The sequence below is a fragment of the Carcharodon carcharias genome, chromosome 18, assembly GCF_017639515.1.
Source record: "Carcharodon carcharias isolate sCarCar2 chromosome 18, sCarCar2.pri, whole genome shotgun sequence".
Lineage (NCBI taxonomy): Eukaryota > Metazoa > Chordata > Chondrichthyes > Lamniformes > Lamnidae > Carcharodon > Carcharodon carcharias.
The window spans coordinates 11363860-11387795 of record NC_054484.1 but is presented as its reverse complement, the minus strand read 5'-3'; the positions used below and the strand labels follow the sequence as shown (position 1 = coordinate 11387795).

The 23936-nt window shown below is 43.5% G+C and overlaps 1 protein-coding gene across 1 annotated transcript; it reads left to right on the top strand.

Annotated features, from left to right (window-relative positions):
* The first annotated feature begins 713 nt into the window (after positions 1-713).
* LOC121290699 (lysozyme C-1-like) lies at positions 714-9215 on the top strand. Its single transcript, XM_041211513.1, has 4 exons — positions 714-843; positions 3874-4047; positions 5531-5609; positions 9149-9215. The coding sequence occupies exons 1-4, from the start codon at positions 714-716 to the stop codon at positions 9213-9215; spliced, it is 450 nt and encodes a 149-aa protein (XP_041067447.1).
* Positions 9216-23936: the final 14721 nt, after the last annotated feature.

The window sequence follows — 23936 nt, the reverse complement described above, 5'->3', positions numbered from 1 at the left end:
GGACTGCGGTGGTCCGAGAAGTCAGCTCACCACCACCTTCTCAAGGGGCAATTAGAGATAGGCAATATTTTCTGGCCGAGCCAGCAGAAAGAATAAAAAGTTTAAAAAATTCATTTGTTCAATCACTTCAATTCTGCTTCCCCCCACCCCCCCCACCCCTTCCCCCACCCCACCCCCCCCCCCCCCCCCCCCCCCCCCCCCCCCCCCCAACTCCACCCAGCTATGCAATAGCTCATGAAGAAACCCAGCTTTATTTCCTCAGGAAGCAGTGAAAGATGTGGTTCTTGATTGGGAGAGCATTCATATACATTTCCCTCATTCATATGCATTTCCCTCACCCACTGCTGTAGTATTAACCAATCTTTATAGAATGAATTGTTTAGAATTCTCAACATCCACCCAATGCTATAAAATTGTGTTCAACACCTCGCAATTTCGATTGTGCTATTTCCGGGTTGTTCCCTAGATCAGTTACCAACAATCAAAGCCCACATTCACAGTTGAGAAAGTTAAACCTCTTCACCTCTTGTCCCTCTGTCACATCACTTTAAATCAGCATGAAGCTTAGTAATCTTGGTCTGATCTTAAATAATTGATTTTTTTTTTGTTCCAGAATTTTAATCCAGGAGCTAGTTTTACCAAAATAAAGGAGAAACACAAGGCATCTTTCCTGCAGAACCATTTGAAACTACACTCGTGTACTTCCCAACAAAATGAAGATCCTTTTAATTCTCAGTGCTCTGTTCGCAGTTGCAAGTCCTTACACCTATCAGAAATGCGAACTTGCTCGTGTTTTACAAAGCAATGGATTGGATGGGTACCAGGGTTACAGTCTGGCAAACTGTGAGTCTTATGTTTTCTACACTAGCTTTTTGCAGCTGAATATCCTCACCTCCTAGGCCTCTAACCACGCTATCCCTTTTGTACTGATTTCATTACATTTATAAATGCACCATTTGTAAATTTTCTTCATGGCTTTTGTTGTGAAACCTACTGCTTGGTGTAGAGGTGAGGCAGACTGATCAGGAGGTTCCAGGTCTTCATTATTTCATGGGATCTGTGTGTCGCTGGCAAAGTCAGCATTTGTTGCCCAAACCTAATTGCCCTTGAGCTGAGTGGCTTACTGAGCCATTTCAGAGGGCAGTTAAGAATCAACTACATTGCTGCAAGTCTGGAATCACATCGAGGGCAAACCACATAAGGATGGCAGGTTTGTAAAAAGCATTTTACGGGATGTGGGTGTCACTGGCTGGGCCAGCACTTATTGCCCATCCCTAATTGCCCTTGGGAAGGTGGTGGTGAGCTGCCTTCTTGAACCCCTGCAGTCTATGTGGTGTACATACTTCCACACTGCTGTTCAGGAGGGAGTTCCAGGATTTTTGAACCAGCAACAGTGAAGGAACGGCGATATATTTCCAAGTCAGGCCGGGGAGTGGCTTTGACGGGTACTTCCCGATAGTGGTGTTCCCATCTATCTGCTGCCCTTGTCCTTCTGGATGGAATGGTTGTGGGTTTGGAAGGTGCTGCGAAAGGATCCTTGGTAAGTTCCTGCAGTGCACCTTGGAGATGGTACACACACTGCTGCTACTGTGCGTCGGCAGTGGAGGGAGTGAATGTTTGTGGAATGTTTGAATCATGCAGGGCTGCTTTGTCCTGGATGGTGTCGAGCTTCTTGAGTGTTGTTGGAGCTGCGTTCATCCAGACAAGTGGGAAGTATTCCATCACACTCCTGACTTGTGTCTCTTCCTAAAGGACATGGGTGAATCAGATGGATTTTTACAACAATCGATGATAGCTGTCATGCTCAACATTACTAAGATGAGCTTTATATTCCAGACTTGTGAACTGAATTTAAACTCTACCAGCTGCCACGGTGGGATTTGAGTCAATGTCTGCAGTGCATTAGCCCAGGCCCCTGGATTACTAGCCCAGTGACATGACACGTACCACTATACAACCGTCTCCCCAATTCCGGTATAGAGCTGTGCTCAACTGAACTCAGCTGATGGTACTTTATAATTGCCTTCAGCACCCCAAACTATGTCGGAACACAATACTGTTGTTGTCTTGAGGTAACTACCCAAGAACTCCTTTTTAATCTAAGTACAGGCTCCTCCATCTCTCTTTGCGTAATAAACCTGATGTACCGGACAGGGCTCTTACTTGAAAAAGATAACATTATTTACAAAGCTCTTGTAGAAGCTACATGTTTGAACCAGATCCACGGGCAGAAAGCTCAGCCCCTAAGTTTAGCTGCGCCAAGGGCTGATTCATCAGTACAATCACGTGACCCTTAAAAGCAGTAGGAAAAATTTTACCCACAATCACTACACTTTGCAAACCCAACTTCCTTGTGGTTGATTTGAGCACAGACCAGGACTTCAAGTTGGTCACTCTTCCTTTCCAGAACCTTCTCTGCACCTTTTGTTGTTCCCCTGTATCTCAAATTTAAACTTTTCATCCTGCTGCTTAAATCCTTCAATGGTCCCATTGTTGTCTATCTCTGCAGCCTTCTCCAAACCGACAATTCTCCTGAACTCTCTGACAGGAATACTTTGCGCCATCTCTCCTGCCTTTACCGACACAAAGCTTCCATTGCTTTGACCCCACGCTTTGAAATTCCTTTCCCCTGTCTTCACCTCCATCTTCTCTTTTAAGATCCTTCTTCAAATCCTTCAAAACTCTTCCACTGAAGTTTTTAATCACCCTTCCTCGTTGCCCCTTTGGCTTCATGCCTTAGAAAATCATTCCTATGGGCAGGATTTTCAGCTCAGCGTGTGGGAGCGCGCCTGACAGGCACGAGTATGAAATAGCGTGCGGGGTGACTCAGGCGAGTGTCCCCATGTCATCGTGCACTCGCACGATATTTCAGTCAGCAGTGCGCCCGCTGGCAATTAAAAGGGCAATTAAGCTGATTAATCAATTAATTAAATAGATTTTTTTCCCTGCCCATCCGACCTTACAGTTGGCAGGCGGGTGAATAGGCCAAAGCGGCCTTTGGATTTTTAAGGAATCCTCATCCACAGGTGGGATGAGCTCTCGGATGATAACTAAATATAAAATAAAAATTTTTAGAATTCATTCTCCACCTGTCCCTGCTCATGTGTCAGAGTCACATGAGGGGACAGGTTTTCCATTGTTTTTAAAACTTTATTTTTAATGTGAAAAATCTTCAGCTCCCTGAGCCAGCTCTGTGCCTTCGGGGAGATCTCACTGAGCGCACCTATGCACTTGTGCATACTCCCGCGCTCGTACCTCTCCCCCAGTCAGCGCTCAGCGTTGCAGCGCACTTTTCACACTTTCTGGCTGTTATTTGACCAGTCGGCGTGAAATCACGGCCAGAGCCCAATCATGGGCAGGGGAGAGTTACTCAACATCTCCCGGGCCCGCCCACTGATCCCAGCCAACGAGGGGAGAATCCTCCTCTATGCCAAATAAGAGAAATCTATCAATCTTAGTTTTGAAGCTTGAAAAGCTAACCCCGCATCCCCTAACACCAACCCCCCATCCCCATCCCCACCCCCTGCAACCCTCAACTCCAGCCTCACTTACTTTCTGGGGAAGAAGGTTTCAGATTTCTGCTATTTAAAAGACCTCCCTCAACACAAGGATTCCACACCACATGGGAATTGTAGCACACAAGTGAAGATTTCTCAAACTGAGCAATTTCCTGACGTTGATTTCTCAGTTTATAAAGGAGATTGAAATTGCAAATGGCACCCATGGAGAGAAGTGTATGGGAGAGGACCAGAGGAGGAACAGTGACAGGAAGTTGTTTCAAAACCCATGCTAGTCCAGGCTGTCCATGATGCAGCTTATCGGTGAGGATATGTGAGCGATGTTTACGGTGTAATTTCTTTTCCTTTATTTTAGGGGTGTGTTTGGTTCAATATGAAAGCACTTATAATACACAAGCAATTGGACACAATAGGAAACGTGGAAAGATTGTATCATCAGACTACGGGCTCTTTCAGATCAACAGCTACTGGTGGTGTGATGATGGTCAGACCCCAAACACACATAACGGGTGTCAGAAGAATTGTGCTGGTGAGTTATTCAACGCATCAATAAAGGAAGAGTTTGTTTCCTTTCTCTCCTAGGATTTATACAGTGCATTCAACATAACAACATGTCCCATGGTGCTTAACAAGTGTATGATCAATAAAGTGACATAAGGCACATAAGGAGATATAAGGACGATGACCAAAAGCTTGGTCAAAGAGTTGTGTTTGAGTGTATTAGAAAAGGATGGGAGTGAGTTTTGAACGAGTTCAAGTTTGTGAAGGGTGTTAGGTGGTAATCAGTAGGAGGTTTGCTAGCCCATTTTGACATGATGCTATAACATTTCAGAAAGTCTGGAGTCAATATTGAGAACTCCAAGAGCCACTTCCTCCTGACTGTATATCACCGTGTCGCCATGCTGGCGATTCTGTCTGTTGGCAGGACGGGATATACCCAGGGATGGTGGTGAAGGTGTCAGTGACATTGGCTGTAAGTTATGTTTTGCTGAGCATGATTATGTCAAAATCTTAGCCTATGAGACATCTCTCCCAATTGTGACAAAAATACCCAGACGTCCATGAATCAACCACATTGCTGTGGGTCTGGAGTCACATGAAGACCAGAGCAGGGAAGGACAGCAGGTTTCCTTCCCTAAGGCAGGTTTCCTTCCTAAAGGACATCTCAATTGGCCCAGCAATCACAGCCTGTTTTTGGGGAGAGAGTTCCAGATTTCCACTACCTTTAGTGTGGAATAGTGCTTTCTGATTTCATTTCTGAATGTCCTAGCTCGAATTTGAATGTTACGAAAACAAGAAGGCTAAAAGTAGAACCATTACCACTGAGGGAGAGGGAATGTGGTGGTGGAGGTGGTGGTGGTGGGGTGGATTTCAGTCGTAGTACTGGATGAGGTTAAAGAGATGCAAAGTGCCATTTCATAGAAAGGGAAGAATTAAAAAACAGAGATAAGAATTTTAAATTTGAGGCATTGGCGAACTGGAAGCCAGTGTAGGCCAACGATGATGGGTGTTATAAGTAAGTGGAACAGAGAAGTGGGATTGATATGTTATAAGGTATCAGCAGTTTTGATTGCGGTGAAGTTTATTTCAGGCAGAGGATGGGAGAAGAGCATTATAGCAATCCACGTGTGGTCCAGTTTTTGTGATAGAGTGAATGTTTGTCTAATTCACTTACAATTTGTAACAAAGAAATGGTGAGAAACTCTGCTCATAAGGTCAAGACTGAATCTGCTGCTGGGGTGATTCCCACAACTTATCCCAATTCTCTCTGATGCGGCAACTTTATATCTCAGCAATAGTGTTGCACACAAGTGGAGCAGAGCGGAGAAAGCAAATGTTTCCAGAGATGAAGTATTTAGTGAACCCTGGGCATCTGGAGCCCAGCCACATTTATTTAAAGACAGGACCATCTTCGCCAAACCAAAAGCCTTAGGTGATGGTCATCAGTACACACTTCACTTATGAACATTCAATGAATCGATTTTAATACCTCATTCCATTTTTCTTTGTAGATTTTCTCAATAATGACATCAACGATGACATTGTGTGTGCAAGAAGGGTAGTAAGAGATCGCCAAGGAATGAATGCCTGGTACGTTAAAATGTTTTACTTCCTTGCTTCTAGCTGTCTCTAAACATCAGTTGCATTTGGGAGTGTTGGACGCCTATAGATTGGTATCTGCAAAAACTGTAGCCTTGGTCTATGAACTGTCTATACGTGTCACAGACTTAATGCACTGGATCGGCCTTTTCCTATTGGATATCCTGAAAACAACTGTAGGTCTGACTTCTAGCTTGATTAGCTCTTTCACTGTTCAATGGCTAACCCTAACCCTAAACCTAACCATAAATGTGACCCTATGGCTGAAAATGATTGCTTTCAGTTCGTTGCCTGTTCCTGATAGCTCTACTTGTTATGGCTGATTCATGTCAAAAAAAAGGAGAAATGCAAAAGAAAGAAAGCTTTCCTTGGTCAGGAATGGCCTTCAATGGACATTGCCTGAATGTCATGAAATAGAGGCACAGCACATCCTAACCCTCACAAGGTGAAGCCAGTGAGCTTTCCCCACACCCCACAAAGGAAGCAGGAAAGGAGGTAAAACCCAGCTCCACTCAATGGGAAGTTTGGGATGGATTTTTGATTGTGGAATCCTGTTATGACCACAGCTGATGTTAATTGCTGTGCAACCAAGTCCCAGAGGGAATTTTGGCTTCTGGGTCATGCTGTATTTTTTTTGTATTCTGAAAATGTGAAGAGGGCATACAAATCTCAGCATTAAGAAGTCCAGTAACACTTTTGGGATTTTAAAAATTAGAAGTAATGGGTTTGTTCACAAAAGTAAAGAAAACTTTAGCACATAAGATTACATTTGCACAATTAAACTTAGTCTTACAAAGCATTCCCCCAAAAGTATCCCTACTTGGTTAGACCCACAAATAAACACCTCCCAGGCAACAATTCCTTATAGGTGTTTCATTATAAAAAATCCAGTAATGTTACCCAAGGCAAAATGTTGTAACTTCAATAAAGGCCTACCACATGACTTTAACTCTTCCACTTAGTTGTGAATATACAAACTTCAGAATAAAACTGCTTTTCGCAGCCTAATACTTCTCTGGCTTGGCTGGGTAATTGATTCAAACTGCATGTTCTCTCAGCCACAGCCCCAGCTATAGGTTTGGCTGTTACATCTCACAGCTCCAGCTCAACAGCTACAGCTCGAAATGGCCCAACACTAAAATACAGTTTTTCCCTTTCATCTCATGTTCCATTGTTCTCACACCTCTTTGAGACTCAAATCCTTCCAAACTTAAAATATTTCATGTTTCCATCTTGTCTTTGCTTTTGGGTCAATATCAATTTAACCATGAACTCCAACAAGATGCAAACATGTCCCTTGGCATCACTGACTCCCCTTCGATATTCAAACAAACTCTCAGCTTATCTAGAAGTGCCAATGTTAGATGTAACCTATACACTGGTACCTCAACCCTAACACATCTGCCCTTTTAAAATTTTATACCCGCCCTGCCCCCCCCTCCAGACAACCTGTCTCCAATTTATCTCTGCCCAGCTTAATTAAAACATGCACACACACGCACGCACACACGCACACACACAGACACACACAGACACACACACACATACACACATACATACACACAAACACACACAGACACACGCACACACACATACACACACACGCACACACATAGACACACACAGACACACACACACATACACACATACATACACACAAACACACACACAGACACACGCACACATACATACACACACATACACACACACAGACACACACACACATACACACACGCACACATATACAAAAACACACACACAAGACACACACACACACAGACAAACACACACACACACAGACACACACACACATACACACACGCATACATATACACAAACACACACACAAGACACACACACACACAGACAAACACACACACACATATACACACACAGCCTTTTCCACAGAATGACACAATATTACCCAAAAATATTTTAAAAATACATCTATTTCTCACACTACCCACACGGCAATATACTAATTTTAATTCACAGCAATGTCTCACAGAGGCATGAGAAACAAAGATGAGGATATTAGGAGGGGTAACAATAATGTTCAACAGAGAAATGGACATGAAGTAGGATCTGAAAGGAGGAATGTGGATGGGATTTGAATAGGGAATTCTGGATGTGTGGGCAAGTGAGCTGAAGGTACAGGTGCCAATAATGGGCTGACCGTTGGGCAGTCAGTGAAATGGAGGTGTCCCAGTGGTTCTAGAAATAGGGCCGCTTGAGATCTTGGGCAACAATTTTAAATTTGAGGTGCTGGTGGATGGAAGATAATGTCGAGCAGAAGATGTTTGTGATATGAAAGGTCTCGGTATATGTAATAGTATATTGGCAGCAGAGATTAGGAAGCGATGAAGATTATCTGGAAAATAGGACAAGAGCATTGTACCAATCCATAATGCGGTCCAGTTACAACGTTACAGTCAATGCTGCTCAGCCAATTTGCTTTCCCAGTTTAGCACTGGTTCTCAAAGGTCTGATGTAAACTGGTCTGTCGATGGTGACTTTTTCACCAGCAGTTGCTGGAGTGTTCAGCATCATCATCCGCAGCATGACCTTTCATATGCACTGTTTTGGTTCACACATAGTGGGCGGAATTTAAAAAACTGATGTGGGCTCAGCCCGCCACTTGAAGAACCAGCGGGAAAACCATGTCGCTTCTAAGGGGCGGCCTGAGCAGATTAAGTGGCGATCAGACATTTCACTGGCCAATGTCGGGCCTTCCCCAGGATTTAGGACCCTCAGGGTGGAGATCCCACCTCTCCCAGAGCAGCCAACCAAACTGAGACCCAAAGCTCTCCATTGCCATCAGCGCCACAGGGAGAAATGCTTGCTGTCGCTACTGCAGCTAGCCAGGGGATCCAGGCCGCAGGTGATGAGGGAGGGTTGGGAGTCATGGGGTTCATAGGCATGGGCAGGGGTGGTGCTTTATAGCAGCCAGCCCCCTGCCTGATTCCAGGTTCCCCTGATTGGGCACTAAGTGCCATTGAAAGAGAGACCAACGCCCAGGAAGCCGTGGGAAAGTTTGCCTGGTGGCCTTTTGGAGACATGGGAAAGTCGTGCCATTCACAAGTCGTTCCCAAGACACCGCTAAATTACTGTGGGCTGATTGATATTTGCCATTAATTGGCTCAATAATGAGCCTATTTAACAACTTGCCACGAGCGGGTGAGATTCCCCCATGGGTCTGTTCCCACCTCCAACTTAATCACGAGAGGTTTTCCACTGCCAGAGACTGACATGTGGCCCGTCTCGCAATTACTTGGACCCGTCCGCCATCTTCCCCGCCACAACGCGCTGCATTAAATCCAGCCCAGTGAATGACCGCTTGAGTGAAGTGCCGGAGACATGTCAGCATCGTTAGAATCATGTCCTGTTCCAGGATCAAGACCATCAAGAAAGGATGGACAAAACTTCAAAAAGAAGACCTCAAGACCAGGAGAAATATAAAAATGTTTTGCTGAGTTTCTCATAGATCATTGCTGCAGTTCCTTCGTGTCTAATGTTTGTCTCTTTTGCAGGAATGGCTGGAAGAATAACTGCAAGGGCCAAGATCTTAGCCATTTTCTGGATGGCTGTAACATATAACAGGCGAAAGAGCTGATTTTTGGTCCACTTGCCGTAACCAAGTCTAAAACCTGCCGCATTTATCTTGACATTGTTAAAAGTCCAACAAAGGTGTGATCGGATCAGTCGTATTTTCTGCAGATGTTAAATACGTAAAATTATGTAATCATTTTCTGTGCATTTGATGAGTCCAATGATTGGGATCCATTTGAGGGCCCTCCTGATTGGCCACCTTCACTTTTTCTTTGGCAGAAACCACAGATTAAGTTTGTGAACAGGACATCTGCCAATTGTGCCAAAGCACGGGGAAATGGTCAGGAGAAGCAATGAGGAAAATATCAGCCTAGCTGAGGCTCAGATGAGGATTCCCACCATCAAATATCCCTCCAATATCCAGTTTCTGTGGCCCCGAATGACCATGTGCCCCCTCACACAAGAGAAACAGCCAGAACCTGCGGAATGGACATTAGCTTAAATAGACACACCCTTCTCATGAGGGAGGGATAACATTTTTTTGGGAGGGGGAGATGAAACTACCTCGTGTTGGACATGAGTTATAAATTCATCTTCATAGGAGCAATGTCAAATTTCTTTGGTTTCTCCCAAATGCGCAGCCTCCACCACCAATGCATACGCACCAGCCCTTCTCTCTGGCATTAAACAGCACCAAATTCAGCCAAGCAGATGCCATCATAATGGTGACAACGACACTGAATCGTGTTACAGTGAGAGGTTGCCATGGTAACCATAAACCGGCTCCAGCCTTGTACCGATCCCGTTCATGCTTTGCTTATATTCCATTTAATTTTGTATGACACAGTGGACCCATTGGGGGGTGCTTTGTAGCACCTTTCTATGATTTGAATTATGGGAACACATAATCTGGGTAGTCATTTTACAACATTATGCCATCAATAAAGAAAGCCAAAAAATATCAAGCCTCAAATTTGTTTTTAGTTTCTTCAATTAATTTATTTATCCATTAATGTAGCTGTTACTGGCCCTTGGGAAGGTGGTGGTGAGCTGCTGGCTATTTTGAGCATTTCAGGTGTTGTTGGAGCTGCATTCATCCAGGCAAATGGTGGGTATTCTATCACACTCCTGACTTGTGCTTCGTAGTTGCTGTACAGGCTTTGGAAAGATAGGAGGTGAATTGCTTACAGCCTCTGAACTGCACTTCTAGGCACAGAATTAATATGGGCATAAAGTCAAGCTTCTGGTCAGTGCTGACCCCCAGAATGTTCATGGTAGAAGATTCAGCAACATTAATATCAATAAACATCAAGAGGAGATGGTTAGACTCTTTTTAAAGATGGTCATGTTCTAGCCCTGGTGTGACATGAATGTGAAAGAACACTTATCAGCTCAAGCCTGATCGTTGTCCAGGTCTTTCTATATGCACCAGAGACTGCTTCATTGCTTGAGGAATTTCAAATGGAAATGAACATTGTGCAATCATCAGTAAACATTCTCACTCCTGGCAACAGGATGGAAGGAAAGTCATTAATAGAGGAGATGAAGATTGTTGGGCTGAGGGCACTGCCCCGAGGAACTTCTGCTGCAAAGTCATCATCATAGAGTAATACAGCACAGAAACAGGCCCTTCAACCCTTCATGTCTGTGCTGGCCCTCAGGCACCCATCTTTTCTAACCCCATTTTCCAGCACTTGGCCCGAAGCCCTGTCTGCTATGGTGTTTCACACGCTCATCTAAATACTTCTTAAATGTTGTGAGGGTTCTCTACCTCTACCACCCTCTCAGGCAGTCTGTTCCAGATTCCAATCACCCTCTGGGTGAAAAAGATTTTTCTCAAATCCCCTCTAAATTTCCTGCCCCTTACCTTAAGTCTATTGCCCCTGGTTATTGACACCTCTGTTAAGAGGAAAATTTTCTTCCTATCTACCCTAGCTATACCCCTCATAATTTTGCACAACTCTATCAGGTCACCACACAGTTTTCTCTACTCTAAGGAAAGCAACCCCAGCCTATTGAGTCTCTTTACACAGCTGAAATGCTCCAGCCCAGGCAACATCCTGGTGAATATTTTCTGCACCCTCTCCAGTTCAATCACATCCTTCCTCTAGCGTGACGATCAGATCTGCACACAGTACTCCAGCTGTGGCCTAACTAGCATTTTATACAGCACCAACATAACTTCCCTGCTCTTATATTCTGTGCCACGGTTAATAAAGTTAAGTATCCCATATGCAGTGAAGCTCAACGCAAACTGGAGCAACAGCAACCTCATCTTTCGCCTAGGCACTTTACAGCCTTCTGGACTGAATATTGAGCTCAACATCTTTAGATCATGAACTCTCTCCTCCATCCCCACCCCCTTTCCGATCCCCCTTTTTCCAATAATTTATATATGTTTTTCTTTTCCTACATATTTCCATTATTTTTAAATGTATTTCCATTGTTTTATCTCTACCTTTTAGCCTATTTCAATCCCTTCCCCCCACCCCACCCCCACTAGGGCTATCTGTACATTGCTCGTCCTGCTTTCTACCCTTAATGTCACTATTAACACATAACTCAGCTCATATCACCACCATCAACACCTCTTTGTCCTTTTGTCTATGACATCTTTTGGCAATCTACACCTATCACTGTCCCTCTATCCAGCTCTACCTGTCCCACCCCCCCACCTTAAACCAGCTTATATTTCACCTTTCTTTTATTTTTCCTTATTTCTGATGAAGAGTCATTCGGGCTCGAAACATTAACTGAATTCCTCTCCACAGATGTTGTCAGACCTGCTGAGTTTTTCCAGGTATTTTTGTTTTTACTTTCTTCACCACCTTATCTACCAGTGCTGCTGCCTTCAGATATCTATGGACATGTACACCAAGGTCCCTCTGATTCTCTGTACTTCCTGTGGTCTTACCATTTATTGTGTATTCCCTTGCTGTGTTAGTCCTCCCAAAATTCATCACCTCACACTTCTCAGGATTAAACTGCATTTGCCACTGCTCTGTCCATCTCACCAGCCCATCTATATTTTCATGTAATCTAAGACTTTCCTCCTCACTATTTCCGACACCACCAATTTTCGTGTAATCTGCGAACTTACTGATCATACCTCCTATATTCACATCCAAATTATTAATGTGCACCACAAACAGCAAGGGGCCCAGCACCAATCCCTGTGGTACACCACTTGTCACCAACTTCCAATTGCAAAGTCCTGGGCTGAGATGATTTTCCTTTTTATTTATTCGTTCATGGGATATGAGAATTACTGACTAGGTCAGCATTTATTGCACATGCCTAATTGCCCTTGAGAAAGTGGTTGTGAGCTGCCTCCTTAAACTGCTGCTGTCTATCTGGTGTAGGTACACCCACAGTGCTGTTAGGAAGGGAGTTCCAGGATGTGCAGGGATGCGTCACTGAACTTAGGCACTGGAGGTCCCTCTGGCCTCCCTGACATCTCTATAGCCTTGTCAGGGAGTTGGACATCTGGACGCCTTTTAAATATAGTGCTCGGATATGATAACGAGGCATGCGACATCTAGCCTGCCCCGCCACGTGAGATGTCAGCAAACCAACTGCATCATTCATGATGCCAGGGCCGGAGGATACTGTGGGATTTCCTGTCGGCCTCCACAAGCAGGAAACACTCCCAGTCTCCACCCCCGCCTCGGGATTTAGTCCCGGATGGGAGAATTCCATCCAGAAATTTCAGCTCTGTCACCGCCATTTTCTGTTTTTATTTCAAACTGGGCGTATCTATGAGCACAGTTCCTGTTTGCATACGTTCCCTGAGAAAATTCCCCTAATCGTAACCTCACCGAAAGGTCAGTCAGCAAACAGGAGGTTAAGAAGAATTACAATTTACCGAGCACCTCTGTTTTCTGGTCTGAGTTTAGCATATAAGCCTTTAATAGCAATGAATAAACACAAGAGGGAGAAAGGAAAAGAAGGGTTTGCTAATGGGCTGGGATGAAGTCGGTTGGCGGGGGGGGCGGTTTGTGATACATTAACAGCCGCTCTGGAGCAGTCATGCTGAATGGTCTGTTTCTGCGCTGTAAATTATATGACATTTATTGTATATATCATATTCTCAGCGCCCATGTTAAATCTGGGGGTCTGTAAATTGAGATGAAACTGTCATCTTGATACTGATCTTGACAGCAATCTGTAGCTATGCACAGCCAGTGACTCCCTGAGTTGAATTTTGTGATGGGGCCACAGGTTCTCTCACTGGGACGGGGGCTGGGAGCAGCAGCCACTTCCGATTGGACGGTGAGCAGCCAGTCACATGCAATCTCATGGCGACTGGCGAATTAACACTGGGGAGTTCTGGTGGCTGACCACTCACTCTGCTTTGCAGAGGTGGAAAGCGAGGCACAGGAGGTAACATCCAGGCTTGGGGGCCAAATGCAAAGTGCTTTACCTGCCTAAGCCCTCAGCATTTATATGGACCAGCCATAAAGATATTGTGGCTACAAGAGCATTTCAGAGGCGAGGAATCCTGCGATGAGTAACTCACCTCCTGACTCCCCAACGTCTGTCCACCATCTACAAGGCACAGGTCAGGAGTGTGATGGAATAGACTCCACTTGCCTGGATTAGTGCAGTTCCAACAACACTCAAGAAGCTTGACACCATCCAGGATAAAGCAGCCCACTTGATTGGCATCACATCCACAAACATTCACTCCCTTCACCACTGAAGTACAGTGGCAGCAGTGTGTACCATTTACTGCAGGAATTCACCAAGGCTCCTTAGACAACACCTTCCAAACCAGCAACCACTACCATCTAGAAGGATAAGGATAGCAGACACAGGGGAACAACATCACCTGGAAGTTCCCCTCCATGTCACTCAACATTTGACTTGTAAATTTATCATCATTCCTTCACTATCGCTGGGTCAAAATCCTGGGATTCCCTCCCTAGCAACACTGTGGGTGTATCTACACCACCTGGACTGCAGCAATTCAAGAAGGCAGCTCAACACACCTTCTCAAGGGCAACTAGGGATGGGTAATAAATGCTGGCCCAGCCAGCGACACCCATAACCTGTGAAGTAATAAAAAAAATACTGGAACTTCTTCCCTAGATCTCTCTGCTTCTCTTTCCTCCTTTAATGTGCTCCTTAAAACTCATTCTTTTTACCAAGCTTTTGATCACCCAGCCTAACATCTTACGTAGTTTAATGCTAAATTTTATCTGATCACTAAAGCAAAATACTCAAAATTCCCCAAAATGGCTGGCGGGGCCCTCAACCATCTCATACCCATTTCCTGCACTCGGCTCTCACCCTTTCCCCTCCCACTCGGAACCACAATAGGATTCCCTGTGTCCTCCCACCTGAAACGCCTGATATTTCAATTCTCCACCGTGCTCTCACACTGACATTTATATTCTCACCCAACAGCAGGGTATTTCCAGAACTTTCTGTTTTAACCTGATTACACCTCTATGAAATGTTTTGGGATAAGAACATGAGAACATAAGGAATAGGAACAGGAGTAGACCATTCGGCCCCTCGAGCTTGCTCCGCTATTCAATAGGATCATGGCTGAACTTCTTGTGTTTCGATTTCCACGTTCCCATCTAACCCTGATAGCCTTTGGTTCCCTTGCCTAACAAGAATCTAGCTACCTCTGCTTTAAAGCTATTCAATGACTCACCTCCACCACCTTCTGAGGCAGAGTTCCAAAGTCGCACAACCCCCTGAAAGAAAAAGTTTCTCCTCATCTCTGTCCTAAAAGGGCGACCCCTAATTTTAAAACAATGCCCCCTTGTTCTGGACTCACCCACAAGAGGAAACATCCTTTTAACACCCACCTTGTCAAGGCTGTTCAGGAACTTGTATACTTCAATCAAATCACCCCTCACTCTTCTAAACTCCAGTGGAAACAAGCTGAGTCTGTCCAACCTTTCGTCATAAGACAGCCCATTCATTCCAGGGATCAGTCTAGTAAACCTCCTTTGAACTGCCTTCAATGTATTTACATCCTTCCTTACATAAGGAGATCAAAACTGTACACAGTATTCGAGATGTGGTCTCACCAATGTGCTGTATAACTGACGCATAACATTCTTACTTTTAAGTTCAATCCCTCTCATAATAAAGGATAGCATTCCATTAGTCTTCTTAATTACTTGCTGTACCTGCATGCTAACTTTCTCTGACTCGTACTAGAACACCGAGATCCTTCTGAACCTCAGAATTATGCAGTTGTTCTCCATTTAAGTTATACTCTACTTTTTTGTTCTTCCTGTCAAAATGAACAACTTTTTCCTTTCACAAAACCACACTGACTCTTTCCAATTGCCTTGAACTCTTCTCAGTGCACAGCTATAACATGCTTAATGATCGATGCTAATAACTTCCCCACCACAGACGTCAGGCTAACTGGCCTATACTTTCCTGCTTTCTGCCTCACTCCCTTCTTGAATAGAGAGGTTATATTTGCAACTTTCCAGTCTGATGGAACCTTTCCAGAATCTAGTGAATTTTGAATAATTAACACCAGTGCATCGACTACCACATTAGTCACCTCTTTTAAGACCCTAGGATGTAGTCCATCAGGACCCGGAGACTTGCCAGCCCATAATTCCATCAATTTGCTTAGTACCATTTCCCTAGTGATTTCAATTTCACCAAGTTCCTCTCTCCCTTTCACCTCCTGATTTGCAGCTATTACTGGAAGTTTTTTGCATCTTCTATACTGAACACAGAAGCTAAATATTTGTTCATTTCTTCCACTATTTCCTTATTATCCACGATTAACTCCCCACTGTCACTCTCTAGAGGACAAACACTCACCTTGCTTACTCTTTTCCTTTTTCAATACCCGTAAAAACTCTTGCCATCCATTTTTACATTTCTGGCTAGCTTCCTCTAATAATCTAATTTCTTTCCCCTGATTAACCTGATCATTCTCTGCCATTCTTTATATTCTGTCCAATTATCTGTCCTGCCAATCATCTTTGCAAAGTTGTTTGATTTTTCCTTAAGTTTGATACTTTCCTTAACTTCTTTAGTTAAACACAGATGGCCGGCACTCCCCTTAGAATTTTTCTTTATAATAAGAATGTACTTATTCTGAATACTCTGAAATATCCCCTTAAATGTTTGCTGCTGCTTCTCTATTGATCTCTCCTCCAGCCTAGTTTCTCAGTTCACTTCAGCTAGCTCAGCACTCAGCCCCACATAGTTGTCCTTATTTAAGTTTAAGATACTAGTCTTAGACCCACTCTTGCCCCTTTCAAACTGGATGTAAAATTCAATCATATTGCGGTCGCTGTTACCGAGGGGAACCTTTACTCTCAGGTCATTAATTAATCCTGTCAAGCTACACAATACCAAGATTAATACAAACTGCTCTCTGGCTGGTTCCAGAACATGATGCTCTAATAAAATATCTCGAAAGCATTCTAAGAACTCCTCATCCAGGCTACTACTGCCAATCTGATTTTCCCAGTCTATGTGTAGATTAAAATCACCCTAGATTATTGCTGTCCCTTTATCACAAGCACAAAATATTTTCTCTTGAATGCTTTGTGCTATATTGCGGCAACTATTAGGGGGCCTGTAGATCAGCCCCACTAATGACTTTTTTCCCCTACTATTCCTCATCTCCACCCAAACCAATTCTATATTCTGACCTCCTGAACAAAGGTAATCCCTGACTATTGTACCACTGCCCTATTTGGTTAACAGTGCTACCCCTCCACCTTTACCTAACTTCCTATTCTTCTAAATGTCGTGCACCCCTCAATATTAAGGACCCAATCTTTGACATCCTGCAGCCACGCCTCCATAATTGCTATCTGATAATATTTATTTACATTGATGTGGCCAACAATTCATTTACTTTGTTATGAATGCTACCTGCATTCAGAGAGCCTTCAGTTTTGACTTTTTGTTGCCTTTGTAACATCTAGCCTTGGCTGTCGATGTATTTTTAGGTTTTTTCTCTCCGTCCCTTCCTGCCTTTCTCTGACACTCATTTCTCATTTCACTATTTTGTTCTCCTGTCTTGACTCTACACCTTGAATTGCTACCTCTATTCAAACTTGTTCCATCACCTCTCTTGTTTAATTTAAATCCCTCTCCACTTCCCTAGTTATGTGATTTGTGAGGACACTCTTCCAAGCACAGTTCAGGTGTAAACGATCCCAATGGTAAACCCCCACTTTCCCTGCTACTAATGCCAGTGTCCCACAAGCCTCAACCCACTTCTCTTACACCAGTCTTTGACCCACGCATTTGTTTCTCTAATCTCATTTGCCCATCGCCAATTTGCACGTGGCTCAGGTAATTATCTCAAGATTATTACCTTTGGGGTTCATCTTCTTAATTTGGTACCTAGCTCCTCATATTAACTTTGCAGAACCTCTTTCCTAGTTCTGCCTATGTCATTGGTACCTACATGGACCATGGCAACTGGATCCTCCCCCTCCCACTGCAAGTTCCTCTCCAGCCCTGAGCAGATGTCCTGAACCTTGTCACTGGGCAGGCAACATAGTCCCCTACACACTGGCTCTTTGCTGCAGAGAACAGTGTCAATTCCCCTCACTATATTATCCTCTAATGCCACTACATTCCTTTATGCTCTCCCCAATTGAATGGTTCCCTGTACCATGTTTTACTATGTTAAATACAGGATGTAAAGGCAATTTGTTGTTGTTGAAAGAATGTTATGGACACCAACTGCTTACATTGTGTTGCTGCATTTATTTATTTATAATTCTTGTGGGTACAAATGTAAAACAATTACCCACAAAGCTGGAGCTCAAAGTGTTACAGAAGCAGAATGGAAGTAGTGAAGGGAATTGGTGTAAGGTTAGGACAAGTTAACAAATCTCATGGTAGCCCTCTCTGTCCCTCACCATCACACTCTCCAAGTGTAACGAGCATTATTTTAAGCTGAGTGGTGCAGAGCTCTGAAGAAGAGTCATACAGACACAAAACGTTCACTCTGTTTTTCTCTCCACAGATGCTGTTAGGCTTGCTGAGTTTTTCCAGCATTTTCTGTTTTTGTTTCAGATTTCCAGCATCAGCAGTATTTTGATTTTATCTTAGGAAACTACCGAGTCTAGTGAGATCCTTCTATCCCAGTTGAGGGGAGGGCTGTCACCACTACACTGCAGCAGCATACCTTTACCTGCAAGACGCTGGAGTGAGTCCAACAAATCTAAAATCTACTGGGTAGTTTCAATATTTATACCATAGAAGAGCTGAACCAGAAAGAAACATGTGGAGCATTCGCACTGGGCAGCTTCCAACATCCTTTGCTTTAGTCACCATCCTCCAAACAAACAGAATACTGAGATGTGCAAATGGTGGTCACTACACTCAGATTCCAGGGTTCAGTGGACAAGTTATTTAGGGTCATTCTTAAGATCATCTATTGTTAGACTGTAATATCTAACAATTTGTAACTGCCTTGCTGAGATGATGTAGAGGCCACTTCCTGTCATTTCAGAACAGCCTTGTGTTAGAAGATAGACCATATTCTATGACACAAGATGTTGGCGCCTGAAGCGTTCTCAAAATTCCCACATTTTTCATATCATAAACAAGGATATGACTTTTGGACTTTTATGGCAGGGGACCCAACTGCTGAGTTAAGTGTAGAACCCTGCAGCCCATGAAGCCTGGGACTGGATATGCCTGGGCTTGTTGAGTGCAGTGTGGATTGTTGCCTGTAACCAGACAACGAGAAGAGACAGAATACGCATTCTTCCCTTTAAAACAATCAACCCAGAGAAAGACTTCAATTTACACAAAACTAAAGCCCAACAAAATCTTGCATAAATAATCGCAACTAACTACTAAGGCAGGAAGGCCGCAATCAATGCAATTATGCAAACCCATCAATATTCCACATATACAGTGGCTTTCAGTTCAAGACTAGTGACAGTGACAGGAAGACAACGATAAACATCATGTGAGCCGTTAAAAACAACGAGACAACAATCACCTGAAGAAGCCCAAATCAGATAAACAACTAACCTTGATCTGGTTTCAGATAAGAAATTTGAAAAAAACAGTATAACTGGGCCAGGAGTGACGAGGGGGATGCGGACACAGAATGGTGAGCTGTTTTGAAAGCCGACACAGGGCAGTGAGCAGTTAGGAGCGGTTGAAGCCGAGTTTAAGCAGGGAGCTAAGCCAAGCGGAGGAAGGAGATCTGGAGGTTTGCAGGCCCGCAGGCAACATCACGGCGAGGGGCATGGGGTGGCAGACTCAACCGAAGACAACAAGGCCGCAACCCCAGCCCTCCACGAAGATCTACCACCCACAATCACGCCTTTCACCCAACTGAAGAATCTTCGCAGATTCCACAGACCAGGACCACATGGGGATAGCAGGCCCCAGAGGACACAAAGAGCGTACCCCAAAACTGCAACCGGCTTGATATTGATATGGTCACAGCATTAAGGTGATTAGGAAGAGTCAGCATGGATTATTAAAGAGGAAATCATGTTGAATAATTTGCTGGAGTTTTTTGAAGAGGTAACAGAGAAGGCAGATGAGGGTAATGTGGTTGATGTGATGCACATGGACGTTCAAAAAGCATTCGATAATTGGCTGAGTAATATGAAACAGAGGGTAATGGTCAATGGATCTTTTTCAGGCTGGAGGAAGGTTTGTGGTGGAGTTCCCCAGGGGCCGGTATTGGGACCCTTGCTTTCCTTGATATATATTAATGATCTAGATCTTGGTGTGCAGGGTACAGTTTTAAAGTTTGCGGATGGTACGAACCTTGGGAGCATTGTGAACTGCGAGGAGGACGGTGTGGAACTTCAAAAGAACATAGATAAGTTGGTGGAGTGGGCAGATAGGTGGCAGATGAAGTTCAATGTGGAGAAGTGTGATGTGATGCATTTTGGTAGGAAGAACATGGAGAGGCAGTAGAAAATAAGTGGTATAATCCTTAAAGGGGTGCAGGAGCAGAGGGACCTGGGTGTTTTTGTGCACAGAGCATTGAAGGTGGCAGGACAGGTGGAGAGAGCTGTTAATAAAGCATATAGTATCAATAGTGGCATAGAGTAAAATAACAAGGATGTTATGCTAAGCTTATGTAAGACAGCGTTTCAACCTGAGGCTTTAGGCTCTGAGGCACTCATCCAGGCTGGTGGGGAGTATTTCATCATACTCCTGACTTGTGCCTTTGAGAAGGTAAACAGGCTTTGGGGAGTCAGGAGGTGAGTTATTTGCTGCAGGATTCTAAGCCTCTGACCTGCTCTTGTAGCCACAGTATTTATATGGCTAACAAACGTTTTAAACTCTGTAAGCCAATGCATAGAAATTCACTCAATCCTGCTTTAAAAATATGTTTCCTGCACCAAGATTCTTCTAAACGAAAAACAAAACTGCTGATTGAAAGAGAACCATACTCGCTGTCCACTCACCTCTATAATTAATTTCTGGTTGACTCTTTGCTATTTGATTCTTTATCTTCCAGTCAACTTGGTCACGTGATCATTTACTGGAAGCCAGGTACTTCCCCAGAAATCAGCTCCTAGAGAAACCTAACTCTTAAGCGTGCATCACCCCACCATAAAATATACGCTAAAATAAAAGCAAAATACTGTGGATGCTGGAAACCTGAAATAATAACTGAAAATGTTAGAAAAACTCAGCAGGCCCTGGCAGCACCTGTGAAGAGACAAACAGAGTTAGCGTTTCAAGTCATTCAAAGAAGAGTCATACAGACGAGAAACGTTAACTCTGTTTCTCTCTCCACAGATTACAACAGTGACCATACGTCAAAAGTACCTCTCAGGCTGTCAAGCGACATCCAGAGGTCATGATCGGTGCTGTATAAATGAAACTACTTCTCCCTCTTTCTTTTCATTAACCTTGGAGAGTTTTCTAAGTGTGGAAATGAGTTTGGAATGGAAGTAAGAATCCACAGTCACATTGCACATAAATAACAAACATCTTAAAGGGGGTGTAACTGGGAGCCTTGGTCTTGGACATATATCGGAATGGGTCAAAACTCTTAAATTCTATACCTAACATCATGATGTGAGCAGCACCACTGAAGTGGATTATAACCCCAGACCCCTTCTGAGAATATTTTGGATCAGGCATACTCCTTAGATGATCATTCTCACTTAAGGTTGAGACAGGCAGGCCCCACAGATACGTAAATGGGTCTGAAGAACTAATCTAACTCTCCCATAACCAGAGAGCACTACCTCCTCCATACAGTGTTTTTAACACGTTTTAGCCAGACTATAACAACACAGATATTTTAAGTGTCCAGGCATCTTTCCTCAACAACGTGCCTCTCCACTGAAGAGTTAATTTTCTTCATTTTTTTTCATGGAATCTGGTGTTGCCGGCTAGCCCAACATTTATTACTCATCCCTAATTACCCTTGAGAAGGTGGTGGTGAGCTGCCTTCTTGAACTGCTGCAGTCCCTGTGGTGTAGGTACACCCACAGTGCTGTTAGGGAGGAAGATGGGTTCTCAAGTTTGGATACAGAAGACTATATGAGACAATATACTTTTTAATTATATCAAGGTTTATTAAAGAATCATTATTTCTAATCTTATAACTCCATATTTATAGCTGGATTTCTTCAAACCACCACAAGGACTACATCAGATCAACAAGACGGCCCACCTGCTTCTTGGTGCAACTGGGGTTGGCCAACAAATATGACCTCATCCATAACCCTTGAACAAATAAATTACCATAGAATGGTCTCTTGTTTTGTGACCTCTATTACACCCAATGTTGGAGTGCTTGATACATCAGTGTAAATAAAAAGACTTGACTTTGTATTCAACCTGTGCTGTGCCTGACCTCACGGTGCTTGATTAAACAATGATGCACTTTTCCTCAGTGTTTAACCCATGCTTCACCTGACTGATTACTGTTTGGTGTATGTTGTGACGTGATGTGTGCTAGGGGGTTCAAATTCACAAGGGACACTTGATCGCACTATCACAATGGTTTTGCAGTTTGTATTTATTCTGAGATACGTGCACTGATTTCAGAAGTAATAAGTCCACAAAGACTTTTAGAAATTAAAAAGATAATAAATTAAGATATTTAGTAACAAAAGAGAAGTTTTCAAGCATATGCATTGAACTACAAGTTATCACTATAATAACGCCTAAAATTCCTAATTAACCTGACTCCCAGTCACACAACCTTTAAGGCAACTGTCCAAAAGAATAGACTTTAGATTTTATACGTATATAGCAAATTAACACAGTATCCTGGATAATGAAATTCCAAATGACTTTTCTCCAGCTCCAGTTTCTGTTGACATCAGGCTTATGCACAAATACTGGAGGCTTCAGTTAGGCTACTTCACACACTTCTGTTAGATCTCAAAATGCCTCCTTCTGACACATCGCCTCATTCTCCTTTATATGTTTTTCTCCCTTTTTAATAAGTTAATTCTATTGTTTCCATATGTCTCTGGAACTTTACCTTTCTCATAATTTAAATCCTTTTCATGTTGCAATGACCAATATTCTCATTAACCTCTTTGAAATTCAAACCTCCCTTCATCTACCAAAAATGCCAATTCCCTTCACACCTTACATGGTAAGACCCCCAACCATGTTTACCTACTTAGCATTTCAAAGGCACTTCTTTTGATAGCTTCAGCTTGCGGTCTGCTTGGCTACAAAATCTAATTAAATCACACACAGACAGAAAAACAAAACCCCCATAAACCTACTTTACAATAAACCAGAAAAATATTATGAAAATTATTACATGTACGATATATCACCATCTTGAGAAGTGCCTTAGGGTGTAACCTGACTGGTTGCTAACATTAGGTTTTAGTGTGATAAATGTTAGTGAAATGCAGTCTCTTGTTCAATAACTAACTGGACTGAAAGATTGTCCTTTGCTGCACTGTGACACGGTGATGAAATGAAATTGAATTTCTTCTGCGGGGCACCTTTAAGATGTACGGTTAAGTTTCTATGTAAAGCAGTGTAAGGGATGTGATGTAACACACCATGTGACTTCTGCATGTTTACAGTCTGGAGAAGATAACAATACAGTTCCTGTGTGTACATGCAGATTCATTTTTTAATAAAGCATCCACATTATTGTGTTACTGGTTAGGTTTTGCATGGTCACTGCCTTGCACATAGTGGTCACCATTATGGAGGTTCACTGCAGACCTTTGGAGAAGTCGTAGTCACAGCCGCTGCCAACTCAATGCCAACCAATATTCAAGGGCCTGAATATTGGCTCCTTTGCTTCACATGACAGCAGCAGTGTAGGCAGCTGGGTAAGCTTATCTGCACTTGGGCTGCGAGGTTGGGCGGTTACAGACTCCAGTTGGACTGGATACCCACAGGGATTCTGAGGGTCAGATGCACTGGGAAATCATTTTGTGATGTGCCAGAAATGGGGTGTTGTACATACCACATCTTCACCTCATTATTCACGTTCCAATGGTCTTGAGGAAGATATAATTCACACAGTCAAATTGCCTACTACCAAATGCCAGCAGATGGTCAAGACTTGCATATTGCTATGTTCCACCGAAGTGTAAATCCATTGGATGTGATTCCATCCCCAGCCGAGCTCATGTTCAGCCACCAGGTCTGTTCGGGCCTTCCTAGAACATAGTCTTGAAGTGGGTCGTGGGCTCTGTTGGCTGTTTGGCAGATGTGCCTGCGAAAGCAAAGAGAGACAATTAGTGCATGGCAGTGGCCTGTGAAGCAGGACACGTCACTCACAGCATCAATGTCTGATGGATGTTGCGTTGCTGAACCCTCACTAGTTAG

Coding starts and splice junctions, on each gene's coding strand:
- LOC121290699 (XM_041211513.1), top strand. CDS start 714: ATGAAGATCCTTTTAATTCTCAGTGCTCTGTTCGCAGTTGCAAGTCCT. Junction 844..3,873: donor GGGTTACAGTCTGGCAAACT/GTGAGTCTTATG, acceptor CCTTTATTTTAG/GGGTGTGTTTGGTTCAATAT. Junction 4,048..5,530: donor GTGTCAGAAGAATTGTGCTG/GTGAGTTATTCA, acceptor TTTTCTTTGTAG/ATTTTCTCAATAATGACATC.